The sequence below is a fragment of the Aquila chrysaetos genome, chromosome 5 (assembly GCF_900496995.4).
Source record: "Aquila chrysaetos chrysaetos chromosome 5, bAquChr1.4, whole genome shotgun sequence".
NCBI lineage: Eukaryota > Metazoa > Chordata > Aves > Accipitriformes > Accipitridae > Aquila > Aquila chrysaetos.
Genome location: NC_044008.1, coordinates 52,416,679 through 52,436,709, shown reverse-complemented (window position 1 = coordinate 52,436,709; position 20,031 = coordinate 52,416,679). Strand labels below are relative to the sequence as shown.

Here is a 20,031-nt window from a genome sequence, read left to right as displayed (position 1 = left end):
AAGCTTGGAAAAGGGGGTCTAGCCCAAGGCCGAGACAAGTCTGGGAAATTATCATTTTGGAGGGAACACAGAAGAAACTGTAATGTTTGGAAAAACAAGCAAAAGAGTTTCCGTTCACTGGGGCAGCTCCTCTGCACAACTCAGGCTGGAACCAGGATCCCGAGCCTCTGCTGCTTCTTCATCTGTAAATACTAGTGAATATCTTTACGTCATTGAATGTTGTAGTGATGAAGATCCCATACAGAAATGACGACCTCAGTCTCCATACCAAGGTTTGAATAATGTGTGGTAAAAAAGGCCTGCAGCTCTAACTTGAACAGAGAGAAAGCAAATGACGGAGCGCATACTGGTTAGCAGCATTCATTAACAGGAAGCAGTGTTCATCTTCTGCATCTTTGAAAAAGCCCAGATCATTCCATCTGGGTTCATCTTTGAATGAGCCAAAATCAAACGGGCAAGGACTATGTAATAATGTACTTAAAGACCGGGGCAGAATTTACACAGATAAAGAGGCTGAATTAAGTTTGGACACATAATCCCGTTTTCTTGCATTTCTTAGGACAGCACCTCACAATCCATTAGAGTAAGCAGATTCAGAGCCATAATTTCTAGTAACTCTTCATTTTTCAGCCCAAGAAAAATACCTAGGCCAAAACCCCTCTCCCCATCACCCAGGTGAATGTTTTAAAAGTTGTCTATAATTTATTGTACACCTTCAACTACTAGTCAGTAGTTCAGTTTAGTTGTGAACATTTAAGCATAATATTTGCTTAGGTCCAAGACTTCCAGTTGAGATTCGTCAGTGCAAAGTTGGCCACCTGCCTCCCTTCAAAGAAGCCACCTCCAAGAATTTTACCATATGGAGATACTCAACCTAGTATTTTTTTTCTTTTGAGTCCCAGTAAGAATCTCTTTTTCAGAGGAATAACTTAGCTTTTCACCCATAGTTCTAAGAGCAGGTTTAAGTAATAATAAATAACATTACAAATGAGGAAACCCATGTCCAGCCCGCTGAATCACACCGCCTCCCTAAACCACATTGAAATTAGAGCTGCTGGGGAAATGTCCTTTAAATTTCTGTAGGAGTTGTGATAAAAAGCAAACAGGGAGCATGGTTTTATCTGATTTACTCCTTCCAAAGTTGTGCAAGGTATCTACACTCCTGTAAACAATTACTGCAACCCGCCTGAACTTTCACCAGAAGTATTACCTTGGGCAAAACCCAATACCAGTGCACATTTATACTTCTGAAGGGCAAGGATACAAATGGGAATTGGTACCTCTTAAGACAAGGTACCACTGGCTTGCTCCAGAAGTTGTCTAAATCCTTCAGCAGGTATAGCTGGAAATGAACCAAATCATGCACCTACATACACCCCTACTGCAAACAAAATATCTGAACTTCTTCCACCTTTGTTCTTTCTGTCACTGTGCCCATTTAGCCCAAAGAAAGCAACTTTTCATATGACAATTAGTCACCCATACATAGTAGAGAAGATGACAGACCTACTACCAAACTGCAGTGATCTTTGTTTATGCCAACAAGGTGCAATGTAGTGTACTGCCAAGATGCAAATGGGTAAACCCTGATCCAACAGAAAAAGGACTGTCTCCAAAAGGAGGGGTTCATGTCTATTCAGCACTGCCTGTGAGTGCTACCAAAGACTGGGAAATTCTGCAAAACTTATACCTGGTCTTATATTGGAGCTATTCTTCACAATAACCGTGCCTGAAGTTTTAAGGACAGTGTGAATTTAAGCTTTTTGTCATGCAAAATGAATACACTCAGAAATGACATGACTTATTTATATACCTGCAGGGTATTTCTTGGAAATTACATAGCAACTTATGCCAGCAATGGGAACATTACTAATGTAACACCATGTTATCTCCTTATAACAATGTAAATGCCTCAGATCACCACAGTATTTGATAACATCACAGAGATAAATGTTTCATCCATGCATAATTCCAACAATGAAGGATGGATGTAGTAGTAAGGCAATTTGCATTCCTACAAATGTACCAAAGTTCAAAAAATATAATAACTGACACAAAAAATACAGCAAAAGGAATTTAAAGACACATTGAGATGCAGTGTGTGTTTCTGTAGGTACAAATTGGAGGGGAGGGGAGGGGGGATCTGATTATGCAATAGAGAATAAAACTTAAACTTATTCTCTAATCTACAAAAGCTGTCCAAGGATAAAGGACCAAGGTCTGACTTCCAATCCAAACCGAATTATTCCTAAGTTACTGAGTATAAACTGACTAAAATCGAGCTTCAGGCAGAACGAGTCTGACATGGACATACACCAGTTGTTACAACTGCTCTCTTGGCATCTCGTTGTAGACTGCAGTAGCTCGTTTAGCATCGCTCTCTGCCTATAACCATGCCCTGGTGCAGAGAACAGAACAGCAGCTCCAGAAATAGCCAGGTACCAAAGCTTGCTACTGCCTTCCCCCATCTTCACTGCCTGGCACCTGGGTCGTCACCAGCAGGTATATCTCAGTGCACTCTACACCAGGTAGCCCTTGCTCCCATCGCACCTAAAATTGTTGTGTGTTTACTCTGTGATGTCTGCAACAGACTCGTTAAATTCAATTAACAGCACCTTATCAGTAGTACAAAAGCTTGTCCAGATTGCCTGAACGAAGCTCAGTCAACAAAACCCTGGACATTTTAAGGGTTACCTTCAAAAGCCCCAAAATCCCATCAATATACACAAATTTTTGACAAAAATTAGGAAAAGAAGTAACAGTGCTAAATATTAAATGTAAAGAAGATGATTGTATGAAGCAGTGAAATCCCTTGCTAGCTAAAATGTGCACACAGAAAGGGTTCCGAATTAGGAAAGAGGTAGAGATCAAAAATAAAAGAGAAACAAACACAGTGAAGTGTTCTGGGAGACTACATTGGCATCTCAAAGCAAATACAAACCCAAGTTCAACCAACCAGAGTCATATAAATGTTATGTTCCTTTATCAAGCATTAAAGAGCTGGTAAGTCTGTGAGGTGTGGAAGCTGTCTGCACGGTGAATTTCCACCTAGAGAAAATTTTCCCAGACTGAGGTTTCAAGCGTGAGTTCAACATCAGTTTTCCATTAATAACATTAAACATTTCTGCAGATGTTACAGGAAGACATGTGTTTACAAAAAGAATGCAAATAATGAATGTAGACAAAGAAAAAGTAAGTTTGTTTACGAGTTTGTAGAAGTTGGGAATTTTAGGTTAAGAAAGAGGTTGTTTGGAGATGAAAACACACATGCCACTAGCTAGATCTAAATGAACTTTTAACTTTTCAGCCTTATGAAGAATCCAGTGACTGAGACAGCATTATAAGATAACAATAAAAATGTGGGAGAATAGTGATGGAAAAGACTTTGCAATATTCATCCAGGCCTACAAGAAAGTCCTTTTATTTTCAGCCTAAGGTCTCAGTCCAGAGAGCTGTTCTGCATGGGCAAGCTCCGTATCAGCATTGTGATTCATCCATGCAATACAATTTGCGGGATCAAAGATTTCAGAAAATTCTCGTGTCAGCCTACAGGCATCACCTGGAAAGTTCCCTACCTTTCAGACAGTGCAAACTAAAGTTCTCAGAGTGCATCCTAAAACTGTGAATCCCCATGACTTTCAATGGCAGCTGAAGCCACTCCCGGCAAGGCCCTGCCTCCTTCACAAGCCCCTACGTTATGCTTGCTGAGACTGTACTGATGATGTCCATGAATTGGACTAAGAAGCTGATTTATATGGAGGGTTGAGTTTCCTTCAGCTGGATCAATTGTGCAGTCTTGTTCCTGCCCTGCTGGCATATCACAGGGGTGGCACAGGGTGAAGAAAAACAGGCAAGAGAAAGGAGTGTCTGCTAACATTGACTTAAGCACCGCTACAACATATAAAACTGAAGCATAACATTTCTTTTCACTCTTGCTATCAGATTATTTCCTACTGGCCTCCAGGCTACTCCTGCTCAACAACCCCACAATGCAGGAAGAAAATACTCACCACCAGCAAGAGCCTCCTCTCTTGCACTGTCATCATCACTAGGCTGAAGAATATTCCAGGATGTCAAAGTAAGTGAAGAAATGTCTTCAGCTGATGATAACTTCAGCATGTCCATGTGATTGCTGTGAGGCTTGTAACGTGGGATGAAACACTCTTTGCCTTCCTTAAAAATGTCCTTAATGATTTCTTCTGTCTGGATTTCATCTGGCATGCTCAGGAAGATTGCAATTCTTTTGGATTCTTGGTACTTGGGATGGCTAATCACCTACATGGGAAATTGATGCAATCAGTTTATGAAAAGTTTATTAAAAGATCAACTTGAATTAAACACACAGCTGGAGCAAAATATCCATTGAAAAAGGTAGAGATACAAACTACCATGCATCATAGAGAGAATAAACTGACTTTGTTTCCTACTCCAACATTTACACCATCAGCGAAATCGAAATAGGCAAATTTTTGCACCTAGTAAACAAAACATTGTAACACAGGTTTGGGCCAGCAAAAAAACAATTCTGGAGACAATCTCCTGATCCTTTAAACGTTTGTGCTATATAGTGCAGGCATCCTCAAATGCCCAACATCCCTGGAGAAAGATACAGCAGGTCAGAACTGCAAGTTTATGCAAGACACGAGGTTTTTGCACTCCTTTTCTTTCACCCTTTTTACACGCTGCATCTCTCATCCAGGCCTAGGTAGAATGAGAAGCGCATCAGTGATAATAACTCAAAAGAAAATTAGCATCAGATAACTGCAGAGCACAAAGTCTTCCAAGATGAGGTCCCTCTCTTTCTTTTTTTAACCTGAAACGCCTTCCCTACAGCAAGTTCAGATATATGACTTCAAACATTACCTGCTTCTAATAGGTGATCTTATTACTGCACATTTTTCAGAGCTTGAAGGAAAGATGGCCTTCCCATTTTTTGATTTTCATGAGGTTCACTGTGCTGGGCTTATAAAAGACTGAATATAGGAAGGAAAATAAAAAATGCTTATATGGTAAAAAAGTGTTAGCAGATTCATGCCTCACTATGTCTCTGCCCCATTCCAGATTTAATTCCACATTAAAATTTGAGAGAAGGTTTTTAAAAATTTGTCTTCTCTTTCTCTAGTACCTTACATATTTTGTTACTTACATCTGGACAAAACAAATACAAATGTGTCCCTTCTCATTTAAATGTGATTTATTCTTATTCTACACACTTGCAAAAATCTGTCAAAAATATCAGACAATTGAGAAACTCTGCTTATCTACAGAACAGAGAGCACCAAATCCTCTGCTCTGTGTTTGCATAACTGCAGGGTAACTTGCTCTTCTAAGCTTTAACCTTTGCCCTGTCCCCGTTCTGAGAGATAAATGCCCCTATCTAAGTTGAGATATGGTTCTCACTCCTTTTTTTTCTTTCTTTCCAGCACAGCAGTTAAAAGCCCAGGTAAAATATTCACAAGACGGATATATTTTTGTAAGGGGAAAAAAAAACCCAAACCAAAACCACTCCAGACCAAATTAGGTAATGTGTTGCTTGGCCATAGAAATGACTTAACAATTCAAAACCATATTTTACTTCCTTTTGTAATTTGCCCAACCTCACACATGGATTCTTCCAACTAAGTGATTAGGCTCTTAAACAACAGAATTTCCACGGTAGCTTTTGTTTGAAAGAACGGACTATGTAGTCAAATTGCAGACTCCAGACAATGCCTGTGATTCATGTTGCTGAGGGCCTCCAGAGCTGAATCTTATCACAGGTTTGGAGAAGAGAGAAACCGAGACACAAAACTCTCCTCTTTCAAAGCGGTGCTGTGTGCTATGGGCACCACACAGGTCTGATCTGCTCCAACGTGCCCAGTAACACATCGATTATGCCGTACAGAAAAAAATGAGGTTGAAGATGTAAAACCACATGCTAGCAGGAAGACACAATTTCGGATGTTTTCAGAACTGTGAAGATAAAGCTGCTATATGACTCGGAGCAGTTTCTGAGAAGAGTGAAAAAATTTCCACACTTAAAAAATATTATCTGCCCTTTTTTCCCCAGCTGATGGCTATTTTTGCAGAATCAGAGCATGCAAACAGCATGACTTTAATCATGAACATAAACATTAAAAAAGACTAATCATCCATAAGCTAATTAAATACTGATGCCTCGGTCAGCCTGTGAAGCTATTTCACTTTGAATTTAAATGTCATTTTGAGATGAGATTTTACAACTAAAAATATTGTTCAGGTGTTATAAAATAACCTACTCACTTTTATGAGCTGCAAGCACTGATATATGTTATAAAGCTACATTTTCGGCCTTATATTGTTCCAAATATTTTCTCAGCATTTTCAAAAATTTCCTGTCAGCTGTATTGCCCTCCTGTAAGGAAGCAAACTGTTTTCTGCCACTTGCGCAATGCCACTCTGTCTCAAGCGAGCTCAGAATTTTCCATTTGTGTCAGATTATTAAAATGGCAAGATAACATCAATTTATATGTCGTATTTCCTGATGCCTTCTTTTAAGCAAAACAAAAGCTGCATCTTTTAGTGTGCTCTCACTAGCAGAAATGAGTGCTCTGTTGCTGAGTTTATCAGCAGCAGCTAGACAAAGGCTGAGGGCTCCTAAAAATTCGGTACTACATGGGCTAGGTGCTTATACAGTTGGAAGAGGACTCTGCCTTTTAGAAGAGGATGCATGCCGGTATTTTCTGAAAATTGAAAGATTCAAGTCTAGGATGTGTGATTACTAAAATGCGTTATCATGATAGTAGGACATTACACACTTTTTTTAAAAAAAAGCATTCCCGATGGAAAAAAGGTTACATGAGTTCCAGTTAAACTTCCTGTGACCTAAAGTTTGTGTGCCGCCACGTCCCACTCATGAAGTGGCTATACATTAGTATTAAGTGAAGTCCATGAAATGATTTGAGATCCTCTGGCAGGCAAATAACAATATAAATGTACATCATCTAGAAGCACCCGCTGGTGCTGCAAAAAAAATGAGGACTGTGCTCTATTACATGCAGTGACTGCAAAATAAAATTTTATTGTGTTTATTAAAATGATAAAATACATCTATATAAAAACTTTGTAATCCAAACGCAAACAGGACATTTCAAAAGTACATGCCGGTATCATGCTGTGCGAGGATACCAGTTAGGTAAACCCTGCTGGGTGCCTTTTAAAGCAGAAAAAATTACGTTAGAAATAAAACCGCACGGAAGAAATACCACTGAAAGATACAGAAGGGAAACGACAGCCAGTTAAACAAGAGGCCAAATCGAGACAGTTGCTGAATTTTTATATGCATTGCTAGGAGCTGGCCATAAAGCTAGCCCGATGTGAAACATCTTGAGATGAACACCCACCACGAACCCATGACAAACCCCGCCGCTTTGGGGTTCACAGAATCGCTCAGGTTGGGAAAGACCTTTAAGACCATCGCGTCCGTGACAGGCTTCGCCTCCAGTCCCACAAGCACCCCATGCCTCAGCCTGCTGGCGGCTGGCCCTGCTCCTCGCACTCGCGGCACACGCCGGAGCCCCCAGCTCCGCTCCCCGACACCAACCGCGAGTGACGAGGCGGGAAGGCCGGGGCCGAGGCGGAGCTCACCCCCCGCCCCCGCCGCTCGGCGCACAGGCCCGGGAAGGCCGGGGCAGCGGCCGAGGAGCCGGCGAGTCCCCTGAGTCACGGCTTCGCTCCCTGGCGGGGCCTGGAAAGTCCCCGCCGGGCTTCCCCGCGCAGCACCGCGGCCGGGGTCGGCTCCTGGGCTCTCCCCCCGCCCCCGGGCCGCTCTTCCTGGAAGCCGCCGTGCGGCGGCAGGCCCGCGGCCCGCACCCACCTTGCGACTCAGCAGGCGGGACTGGCGCTGCTTCTCCGCCGCGCCCAGCGCCCGCAGCCGCTGCCGCAGCTCCTCTCGCAGCGCCCGCTTAGCGGCCCGCAGCGCCGCCGCCATGTCGCCGCCCTCCCCCGGCGGCTCCATGCGCCGAGTGAGCCGGGCCGCGGCGCCGGCCTCGCCCTCGCGGGCCCCGGGGGGGGGCCGCGCTGCCGGGCAGGGCTCCCGGGGCGGCCCGCTGCCCGGCCCCGCTCGCCGCCCGGCCCCGCTCGCCGCCCGCCAGCCGGCCGGAGAGTCGCTGCGGCCAGGCCTGGGTGGCCGCCGTCCCTGCTCGGCCTCAGCCACCGCCGCCCCTGAGGGTGCCGGAGGGCCAGCCTGGGCCCTGCCAACCCCCTGGCAAGGCCCATCTTTATTTTTTTGTCCGGCGTGGATTACGAAGCATTTCCCCTTTCCTAGTTTTGATGTAGAGAGGGAAGTTACACGTCGGCGGGATATTTTACCACCGTCTACCGAACGGTTTCGTATCCCTGCGGCATCCGCGGGTGGGCCTGGGCCGTGAGGGGGCTGTCGTGAATGAACGCGCTGCGCCCACGGGGAAGGTGTGCTAGCCTGCGCTGCGCCCACGGGGAAGGTGTGCTAGCCTGCGCAGCCCTGTCCGAAGGGCGGCGCGGCAGGCTTTTTGGCACCTTTAATGATCCAGCCCACCTTTAAGTGCAGAAAGGGACGTTTCTGTAGGAGAAGAGTTGTTTTCATAAACGTGTTCTACTTGGCATTTGATGACATCTCAATTTAGCTGCTGTGCGCGTTGATGAAGTCATCTGCCGTCGCGCTCTGCAGCTCTTTGACCTCGTCTTTTGCTCTAGAAACAGCATTGTGTTCTCCTGTTTATCACCTGACAGCCGTAAGGCTCCCTTAAACAGCAGTGCCCCGGGAGCTGCAACGCTACTCGGTGTCATGTATGGATAACTTCATGACAGTTAACAAAGCATAGCTATACTATTTTATGAGGCTTGGCTAATAGCCCTGTTGTTTTCAGACATTTTAGTATGTTGAGAATCTGGCTGGTATATCTCATCACGGCTTTTCTTGCTCTTAAGCGCAGAGCAAATGGAGGTTTTGTCCTGGTGAAGATAATGTGGAGCTCACTGGACCACTAATAATCCAGGCTTCTTTTGTTTAAACCCAGGCCTTACCATGAAGGCAAGTTCTAAAATTATTGCGTCACCTAGATTTTGAAAAGGCTAGGTTAGCCTTTTATATTCAATTAAAAAATTGTACTCCCCAGTATAAAAGAGGTTACTAGATTAGTGTAAACGGAAGTGAATGTGGTATTAATAGGCTGGTGTTAGCCACTACAATATGCGCTTACAGTAGTGCACAAAAAGGAACTGAGTAAGAATTACTGTTCTTATCATGAAGATTTAGACTGCAAATAAATAAATACATGTCAAAATATGTTTTATAATGTCACTTCTGACAGGAACTTGCATAGGTGTTCTGGAGGTGGGCATTTTCCTTTAGCTGCCCCTTGCCCTCAGGATGCTGCCATTTTTTCTTCAACAGCAACAAAATTTATCTCGGAAGTCCTGCTGTACATGCTAAATAATCTTTCTTGTTTTCATTGGAGAGGGAAAGGGAGAGGGAGAAGGAGAGGGAGAGGGAGAGGGAGCAATACAGGTTCTAGCAAATGTTAGCATCTGTTTGTGTTCTGTAGTTAAACCCACCAAGTTAGACCATAGAATCACAGAACAGCCCAGGTTGGAAGGGACCTCGAAAGATCGTCTGGTCCAACCTTTCATGGGAAAGGGAGCCTAGATGAAACTATATAGCTCTCTGTCCAGTTGCATCTTGAAAACCTCCAGCAATGGGGACTCTACCACATCCCTGGGGAGGTTGTTCTTACTGTAAAAAATTTCTTACGTCAAGATGAAAGATGGAGAACCCATTACCAGAAATAGGCTGCTTCATTCTCCTGGTATCATAAAGTCTTGATTGTCTAGAGGATTTGTCTCAGAGAATAATGCTGTTGTGTGCCACAGGCAACTGCTGCCTCAGTTTGGTTCACCTCCCAACATGTCTACAAAAGAAGAGTGTTTAGACACAGCCTTAGTTCCCTAATGTAGGAGAGTCACTACAGCTGAAGAAAACCCTTCTAGAATAAATTCTTGAAGAACTACTGTTTAACCTTTGAAAGCAAATGGAATTTGAGTCAAAACAATAGTTGCCCCAGACTATAAAAACCTGGAAGTCTGTTAGGTCCTATTCATTAATTTGCTGAGCTTTGCACTGTATCCCAAACCACTAATTACTGACATCAGAGCCGATCCAGTTCATTTATTTTGCCACAAGCTGTCTTTTTCTTATACAAGCTACCAGATAATATTTAAGAAGTACTACAGAAAATTAAAGTCTTGACATCCATGGACTTCAGGTCAAACCTATATACTACTTCGATTCTCCAGTAGCACTGTGATAGATTTTCTAAGAGTTATCTTACTCAGGTAGACCTTTTCCCATCTTCCAATTTTTCTGAAAGAAATGAGACTAACCATAAGACTTTAAAATACATATTTTAATGTATTTTTAAAAAATATTAGTGTATTTACACAGATTTCTCTTTTTAAAAATATTTTGTACTTGCCTATTTTAAAACATATAGTTTAAAAAAAGTTCAGCCAAATGACTGCATTACACAAATTTCAAAGAACATTCACTGTATATATGAGCAATTAAAAAAATACAACAAAGAAACACATACCATTGCATTAACAGTGAGTGCACATTTTTAAGTTGCTAGCTTCCACAAATTGTTCTTTGCATAAAAATTGCTTAGTCTGTATCAGTAACTTTTACCCACTTTTACATTGGAATTTGCATTTCCTTTTTCCTCACAGAGACTTCCCCCTTTTGCTTATGCAAAGGTTGCAATAAAATGCATTACAGTAGTATTTCATTTACAAAACAAATGACATTATAACTTGTTTCTTAACCCATTGGATTGTATTTCAGTAAAACAATGTCCTTTCATGGAGGTGCAACAGAGATTCCAAGAGCTGTCTGGATGTGGAGAATGATCTCTCTCTCGAAGCAGACCTGCCTGGAAAGGGTGACTTGAATTGCTGCATGATGCTGTGTTGATTCCTCTTTGGAGGGATCTCATCTTCAGGTTTGGTAATTAGGATAGCATGTTAAACATTGTATTTAGTAAAAATAAATACAAATAAATTAAAAACAAATTATGGAAGAAAATTATTTTCTCGATATTGCTTGGAGGAAAGCTTAGCAATGAAGCTTGTGGCAATATCTAGATTATACATGAATGGCAGGTCCATTTATTTCAGTAGTACTCTCTGAGCAAGGAAAAAACAGCTATGAACATGGCTGTGATTTTGGAGAAAGATAGTAGTGATCTTCTTTCAAACTTTGTTAGGAAGCCATTTTCCTATGGAAAAGAACATGCACAGTTAGGGGCAGCTTAAAAATAACATGTAGGAAAAACACACCACGCTCTGCTAGTATCAGATTAACACTACACCGTTGTACATGGAGGAAGAGGTTTTCAGAGCCCTAACTCCACAAGATGAATTTGGAGCTTTAAAAACAGTAGCTGAAAATAGCTGCACCTTGCTGAATATTTGTTTTATCTGTAACTCAAGACTGTGCCCTCCCTGTGTAAATAGAAAATGAACGTGAACTGTATCATCCTGCCCACACCTTCAAGGAAGATACAAGTACTATGTTTCTGATGTAGTGATATCCTTATAAATATCTTCCTTTAAGCCTCCTTATTCTACTATGATGAGCCACCTATTATGACAGAATGTTGCAAGGAGTTGATACTTCTCTTAAATGAAATTGACTCTGTTTGAAAGAGATGGGAGAGAGAAGCCTTTACAATAGATCTGATGCATCAAGGGTCCCTGACGCACTATCCCCTTTTTTTACTGCTACCAGATAGAGAAGGATCAGAACAAGCAAAAAGCAAAAAGGAAAAGCAAGATGTCAGAAAACAAATAAGGGAAAAAAGTAACAGCAAATAGGAAATACAAGAGAACTGGGATGAGAGTGGGATGGAAAGAGTAACATTTACATATAGGTAAAAGAAAAAAGTACCAGGGAAATAACTGACACTGATGTCATTGATTCTCATCTTCCCCTAACTGCAAAAGAAAAAAAGTACTGGCGTGATGAAACTCTGCAGAGCAAAAGGGACCTCCTCTCCCCTGGCAGAAGGGAGTTTCAGCAGCTTGGCAAAATAATCCACATATTGACAAATGCTTTTGTCAGCATTGACCATTGATAGATGGAAGTTCTAGGATTATCTCAGGCCAAACAGAAAAGATTTAACCCCAATTGCACTTATCTCTAAGTTTGTTTAAGTAAAACTGATTCGGGGGATTAAATAATGGCTTTGTTGAAATCCACAGCAAGAGTACTGACTTAGCTGTGAGGATCACACCTGTGTATTCTTTCCTTACCTTGAACTTCAGTGGTTTTGGACCAACTCCTCTATGGAAGCAAAATTGCTGCACTAACCTTAGGATGCCACTTAATTTTAGATATAATAATGGGGTATTCCATGGCATGCATAGTTTAACCTGCTTTGAGCAGGAGGCTGGACCAGATGATTTCCTAAGGTCCCTCTCAACCTGAATTACTGTATGATCCTATGATTCAAGACTAACTCTAGGGTTTCAACTGTTACAGGTACAGAAAGTGCCTTTTTAAAAAGAAAGTTGTCTTTTAGCATCGTTCTATTTAAAGCAGAAGCAAAGTTTTCACTGTAAGTCTCAAGGAGACATTACAGAGATCAAGTATTAAACTACCAAATAAAACCCCGAATAAAATGTTTTTGACAGTGTCTGTAACAGTAGTTTCCCTTAATTAAACAAAATCTCCTAATCTAGACTTCAGTGGAAAATGAAAAACTTACCCAGCCACCATTCGCATCTATCCATTCGGCTTTGTTGTTTATTATGTACTCTGTGATGAAATAAGAAATCTGCTCCTTCTCCTCTCCAGTGAGCTGAACTCCATGCTCTTGAAGCTTCTTAGTGAGAAGACCTCCAAAGGTAAATATGGTCATAATTCGTCCCCAGTTAGTATTTCCATCAGCAAATTTTTCTTCCATGACACCATTGAAAATTCTCTTGGCCACAGCTACAGAAGTAATATCAATCCTGTCCAAGAATGGTCTGAGAGCCTCCTCGGTTTGATCTTGCAGCGAAGATGCAATGTTTCGCAAGACATGAGCAACCCTGGTTTGGGCTGGTCCAAGATGTGATTCCTGAAGCACATATTGCAGATAATCTTGAGCCAAGTAATAAACGTAATAGAACTCAGCAGTTTCCATTTAGAACGAAGTACAGAGAGCAGTGTACCACTCTTAATGAGGGTCAGTAATGAGCAGCCACAGGACATGCACACAGCTTTGTATCATCTGGTTTCAATGGAATTTTTTTGCTTTTACCACAGAAGTTCCTGTAGAAACCTAGTGACTTAATGATTGTGTGGGTTGTGGAATATGTCACAGCGGAAATGAAAGAAAAAGTGTCTGCTCAAGGGGAGAAAACATGTCTTCTTGAGTGATTTATTATTTCTCTAAATAGTATGATTCCACAACTAAAATCTACCAGCTTTTACCACATTCTTTAGCAGTATAAATTGGCATTTGCTAGGGACTTTTGCTATGTAACACTAGCAAAGGTTTGGCATTTGGGTTACAAAATGCTGAGAATGGTGTGTGCTAGCAAAGTTTAGGCATTTGGCTTGAAAAAACATGCCTAAAAAGTGTATGCTATAGGAGGATGCAGCCCCCCCCCCCCCATCTTCCCTCACCCCAATCTTTTCATTGCCAGGGGTGAAGGCTGCAATCTGTTTTGCAGGTTAATGGGTTATTTCTGGTTCACAACTTTTTGAAGAAACTGGTAGACATTTCCAACAGGATGGAAGAATGGATAAACTTTCTTCAGCACTCAGGGAGCTTTACGTAACTGCAAAAAGTGGGAACACCACAGTGGTACAAGTATGGATGGAAAACAGGGAAAGCCAGCTTTATAGCATTATCCCCTGTTCCAGACTTTCCCACACTCTCTCTGTGAGTGCTCTTCAAGGTCCTTCTTTGAAGATTTGAATGGGTAGCTTCAAAGATTTCTTTCCCCCACGGGGAGTTCTGCTGTAAAAGACACTATTAGTATGAAAGACAACACTAATGCAGTCAGCATGTCGGAACATGGAATGGAAAATATGGGCCAAGCTAGTGATGTGTGATACCATCTGAATCTTTCATGAGAGGTGACGAAGAAGTATCATGATACAACAACTGCTCTTAGATTCAGATTTTCAGTCAAGCAGTTATTTTTGGGGGCAGAAAGGGCAGGGGTGTCTAACCCACTCTTTCCTTACGAACATCTCCTGAGGCAACCTGATCTTGCTAAAGGGTCAGGATGTGTCTGTATAGAACCTCAACCCATTGCAAAGGCTTCAGAGCAGCAATCAATTTGATGTTTGGAGACCCTTCTCTTTCTCCATTCCCCTTTCTTCATCCCTCTACTTCTTACCACCTTTCATTCATGCCTCTTCCTTCTCTGAAAGCAAAAGGCATTCCCAGCCCCACACACCAACAGCTCTTCTTTGCTCCAGGGATGGCAGTGAGCCTGTTTCCAGTCCCAGGCGCTCCCTGATGCTCAGATCTATGGAAGATGAGCAAAGCTGCATGCCTGGGGGCCAGCACAGGGCTAGAGTCTCAGAAGTCAGGATAGCACTGGCCCCTAATCGTACTGGAGCAAAGCGTATCTAGACTAATACAGCTGTGGTGTCAGTATATTGCTAACCCTAGCTAGCCCCCCCCCCCCCCCCCAATGTGTATGCTGCTGCTCTGACATCACAGTTTTGCAGAAACCCATTCAGTAGAAGACCAGGGTAGTTTCCAGTTCCTTACCAGGTTTTTTCTTCTGTATGTGGTGAGTCTGGCTCAGAATGACACATTAGTCTTCCATGCGCAGCAGGGTTTGAAATCTCAAGCTATCACCAGCATAGCACAGACATAAATCACTTCAGTGATTCAGGAAAACATTTCCCTCACTTTCTTTTGGAAGCAGAGAAAGAGGTGGCTTGGTGCTGCGTTCACCTTTGGAAGAGAATGGGTCTAGGAGGGCAGTGTGAGCTGGAGAAACTCTCATGTTAGATGTTACCCCCAGGGAAGGATGTGATGCTAGGACTGGGAATGGGCTGGGGGTGGGAAGCTAGCTCTCACCTCCTCCATACACATGCATGTTCTTACCAAAGCTCATTTTGAAAGTTCAGTGGTGTCCTCTATCCAATACCTGCAGCTGCTGCTTTGGCAGAACTGCTAGGCTGGATTTGCCTTTATTATGTTCAGTGATTTCAGCAAACTGCCAACATTTTATGAGAAATGCAAATGAAAAAAAAAGAGAATGTGACAGTCCTTAACTCTTCCCAACTCAGCTAAATCTGGGCAGAAATTTCTGGGGCAAAGGAAAGGCATTGCCCTACCAGACAGCTTCCTTCTTGTCAGATGCTTGCTGCAAACAGGCCTGAGAGAAGTACTCGAGGAAAAATCACAAGAATCCTTTTTCTGTGTAGCACAGTCTGTGAAGTTATAGATCACTCTTGACTCTCTTAATAACTCATTAAAGAAAAGCTTTTTGTATTCTTTGTGAATATAAGTAATAGTTGAACATGAGAACAGTGAACAATACCTGAGACGTTTTGTTTTCTTCGCCACGGACAGCGGCAGAGCACAGGCAGAAGCAGATATTTCTTCATTAGTGAAGTGTTTAGTATACTGAGGAGGGTGATGAAATAAGGCTATGAATATGTCACCATTTTTGAAAGAAATCAGTGATAATACCTTGGCAATTTTGGAGCAAATGCTGCCACTTACAGTCTCTTGATCTCTGAAAGGGCTGTAAGGTGAAGCTCAGTGCTCAGCTCCCAGAAGGGGGTGGCAGCTCTGAGCAGGAATCTCTAAGAGTAGGCTGTGACACTGGTGACCAGAGCTCAGGATATAGCTGTTGAAGCTCCCCCAGGTCTATTGACTTCAATGTTAGATACATTGGCTTTTCAATAGCATATAGCCAAGGGGGCAATTCCAAGTGTTGGATGTTTAGTAGCAGTGACAGTTTATATATCTGTATACACACACACAGAGTCAGACCAGGGTGCATAGCCCAATCGTCCCAAGCTCTAATGGTCAGCTCTGAGCGCTGTAAGAAATCAGCTTTGGGATCTCTTGCCTGTATTGTGCCACTCTAACGCGCTGATTATCATTTTCTACGTTAGGCAGTGCCTTCCCTTCTCCTACCAGACTTTATTTGCATTTTGTAGTTGTAAGTGAATACCTTTAACTTAATGTATCTCTACTTTTCTTCCTACCTGCTCTGTCTCCCCAGTGCTGCTTAGACTGCATTCTTATACACTGCACTGCTTCTTCCTTCTTTTCCTCTTTGCTGTATACACTTTTTCTTTGATAAATGGTAAGTGTTAATAAAAGGTTTGAAACAGAAACCAGCTTGACGTGGAAGCTCAAATGCGAACCCTCCCCTTGCTACCTGGCAATAGCACGGGGCTTCAAATACTTCAGTTTAAATCTGTGTTCTGTGGATTTGACTCCACATCCTAGCCTAACCTGAAAAGGCTTATTTTCCAGAACAGATGGGAACTGAGTTGACAGATCCTCATAAAATTGACTTGTGAGAGACGATGTTATCTCATCGCGTTCGAGGCAAAACTAAGCCAAAATGACAAAAGCTTCATTGAGCTATTTGTGCGGCATCTGCCTTGCCAGAGTTGTTCCAGTTCCAGGTGAATGTGGGAGCTGTGAGCTTTGTCTGGAGGAACAGTCTGAGGCCTTGAGAAAATTATTGCAGAATTTTTTCTGGTTTTCTTCTCTTTCTGGTGTCCAAACCAGGGTGATTTTTGTGTGGTATTGGATTTCATTGCAAAAGAACAGCTCAGTTCACTTGTAGCTTTCCAGCTGTCCTGCACAGCCCTGATGTAAGACTTCAGGAGGCTTTGGTGACTTTTATTTACCCTCTGTTTTTCCTGTAAACCGGAATATGCAAGCTGGCTTTTCTGTGAGCTGAAATGGTTAGTTGGTACTAAATTCAGAGGCTGGGTTTGCCCAGTGGAGTGCTGCCACCTAGTCGCAGCCGTCCTGGCTGCACGCAGAGGAAGGAAGGAGCCCGGCACAGGAGAAACCCCTCACCGCCCCGGGCCGCGAGTACACGCGCTCGGGTCCTCTGGGCTTTGAGGTTCGCTCTGCAGCAAAGAACTAAAATACAGTAGGATTGGGGCTCAGGCCCGGCAATGATCTAAATTACTAAATGGTATTGTGTTTCCCGAAGAATTCCGTCAGCTGAGAAGCACCAAGTCTCCCGTCCAAAGCTTGGAAAGGTCATCTCTGTAAGAAGTTTTGGGAGCAGTTCATTCTAAAACACTTCAGCCCATCTCCTAATGTTTCTAGGATGGAGACGAAATAGCAGGATCCTGGATCTTAAATTCTGTGGCAAGTGAAACAGAGACTTAGAGCCAGCTTATATTCTGCGTGTCTCAGAGAAGCACAGAAGACGAACTCCAGGAAGGATAGGAGGATGTAGCTGGTTTTGCATCTTCTGGGCCAACTTAGATTTTCTGGGCCAATTGGAAAGCCAAAGTGGTCCCCAGCATAAACTAAAGCAAGAAGCTGCTCCAGCTTACTGTTGAGCTGTGGTGAGGTCCAGAATGACTGCGGGCTGAGCAATACGGCATAAGCTCTCTCCTGTTCCCAAAATACCACGCAGCAAATGCTGGGAGGATGGATGATATGAAGATGCTCACTGTGGCTCTCCATTGCTGAAGCATGAGAAGATTTCTCCGAGAGGCCATTCTGCTCCCCTTATGACTCCTCTATACGCTCCAGTGACATAAGGGGACTATGGGAAGGGCCAGGTTTGGCTGTGCTCCTCAGGATTCAGCTGCTGCCTCGTCACTTCCTCTGGTAACTCATCTCAGCTCAGAACTTGGCTTCTTCTGGATCCCAGCTTCTCTCATCATGATGAATCAACGGGGCGGCCGAACACGCTGCTCCACTATGCATGTGCCATGTGTCATCATATGCATGTGTGTAGACACATGTTCTACATTCTCATAAGCCTTTCCAAATGTTTATCTAGGATTAGAAGAATTTGAACAAGTAGTCATAGCTGTCAGCAGTGAGCCACAGAAACGTAAGGCTCCCTAAGCTTCCCAGACAATGGAGCAAGAACAAGTAGTCTTGGTAGAAGCTTAGCAAGATCTCACAGAAGCCAGCAGAAACACTGTCTGCTGAAGCCAGCTTCATTGCTGAAAATACTTGCTCCCAGAAGGAAAAAAAATAGAAAGGTCTGCTTGTGAGTATTCAGGAAATAAGAAGTCGAGAGCTCATGCCTCAATATGATCACCAAAACTTTGTGTGTCCCTCGCACCCACAAGTGAAGGGTGGTCTTGACTTCTGGTCCATTCTGCTATGGCAGGTGCAACGTGGACATGTGCAAAGTCCATCTGTATATTGATCTGCAGCTTTGGTTCAGATCTGTGTCTTCCAAAGACATAATGCCATCAGGAGAGACAGGCATTCAACATCAGCTGCACCAATGCTTTAAAGCTACTTTAAATAGCGGTGCTACTCAAAATATGGTGAGACAGCATTTCAGTAACATATCTGAGCCTTACATAGCATACAGAGTCCCACTGGATGAGAGTTTCCAAATATGAACAAGATTTAGGTAAAGAGTTTCCACTGAATGTGAACAGGATATAGGTGCCCAGTTCCTTTAGGTACCTTTGAAAAAAAAATTGGAGCTATTCAATAAGGCTACTAACAATGTAAAGTTAGGCATGCTTTTAAATTCTTTGCTCTTTGATTTTCCAAGGGAAGCATATGTATCTCATGGTTTTAAACTAAATCACTTCTTCAAAATTCAAGCTCACTTCACCAGGTACAATTTACCTGGATGCCTCCGAGGTTTGCAGTCCTCTACATCAGCCCTCCCAGGAGCGTGCTTGCTTCTGTGCTTCTCCCTCATCTAAATCAGGCCTGCATCTGCTCCTGTACTTCTCCCTTATTTAAATCAAGCCTGCATCTGCTTCTGTTACTACTAGAAACCTTTGCACTGGGTCAAGTGTTAGTGATTCATAGATGAAATATCTTTCCTTTAGAAGATAATGTATTCTTTTTATAAATCATTTCACCCCCCTTTTATGATATCCCCTCTGTTGATGACCCCATAAAAGTGTTGTAGGAATGCTAGTATTTCTACTATAAATCACTCTTCATGGAGGTTCATAGCTCAGCTTTAGTTTGTTTTATATGCAGGGTTCCAGTCTGGGGGCACATTTGTTTTTATTCCCCTTTCAAATTGTTTTGAATTATTTTAAAGTTATAAAAATGGACAAAACTACAAATGTACAGTGTACAATATTGTCCTCTTTTATAATCAATCCAGATCGTTGAATAGAAATTATGTTTAAGGAAATTAATGTGTAATGCAATTTCAGTAATTTTCATATGCTGGAAATAAATATTTAAATTAAAACACATTTCTGAACCCTAATTCAGTAATTTTGCTACAATTTTATTACCTTCTCAAATGTGTGTTTGCATGAAAATGTTGTGGTGCTAAGGCCTATGTTTTACAGCCTTTTTTAAAAAAAAAAAAAAAAATCCCTTCATCTAACATACGAGGAAGACACAGACTACATTGCTGTTTGATAAGACTTTTCTGAAGTCTAAAAGCAGTTGGTATGAAACTCGTTCCATCCACCTATAGCCTAAGAAACTGGACTGCATGTGGTAGAATAAAATCTCCTGCATAAGTCAACTGCAGGGAAGAACTTGTGAACCTAATATCCCAAACAACCCTTCTGGAGGGTTTTTTAATCCAAACTGCATGTCTCATTCTTCTGATTTGCACCATTTCAGCAGACACTCTCCTGTTGGCACTGTGCAGTATTTTCAAACCCACAATGATTATGTGTAAATTGCTGCAAATTATAGCAAGAAATTAGCTGTAACTCTCATGGTATATTTTTATCCATGTGTTTGTTATGATTTTCTGATCCTCCAAAAAAGCATGCTGAGATGGCATTTCTGTGCTCCTAGGAGAAGGCTGTGAGCAGAAATAGCTAACTAATCTGTCTCCACAGGTATTTATACCACATTC

At 42.5% G+C, this 20,031-nt stretch overlaps 2 protein-coding genes across 7 annotated transcripts in view; both read right to left on the bottom strand.

The window, feature by feature from the left end:
- MTHFS (methenyltetrahydrofolate synthetase) overlaps positions 1-8,052 on the bottom strand; it is an 88,359-nt gene extending 80,307 nt beyond the window's left edge. For 2 of the 6 annotated variants that reach the window (XM_030014825.2, XM_030014826.2), the window contains exons 1-2: positions 7,835-8,051; positions 4,011-4,275 (exon numbers count right to left, since the gene is read on the bottom strand). In XM_030014825.2, the coding sequence (XP_029870685.1) occupies positions 4,011-4,275; positions 7,835-7,975 (406 nt within the window). In that variant the 5' untranslated portion in view covers positions 7,976-8,051. Of the gene's footprint in view, positions 1-4,010; positions 4,276-4,863; positions 4,884-7,361; positions 7,383-7,834 lie in introns of those variants that run through there. The other 4 variants (XM_030014824.2, XM_030014823.2, XM_030014828.2 and 1 more) reach the window with 4 other exon arrangements.
- Positions 8,053-10,448: 2,396 nt separating this feature from the next.
- Positions 10,449-13,317, bottom strand: BCL2A1 (BCL2 related protein A1). Its single transcript, XM_030016440.1, has 2 exons — positions 12,762-13,317; positions 10,449-11,270 (listed from the first exon to the last, which is right to left on the bottom strand). The coding sequence occupies exons 1-2, from the start codon at positions 13,179-13,181 to the stop codon at positions 11,166-11,168; spliced, it is 525 nt and encodes a 174-aa protein (XP_029872300.1). The 5' UTR covers positions 13,182-13,317; the 3' UTR covers positions 10,449-11,165.
- Positions 13,318-20,031: the final 6,714 nt, after the last annotated feature.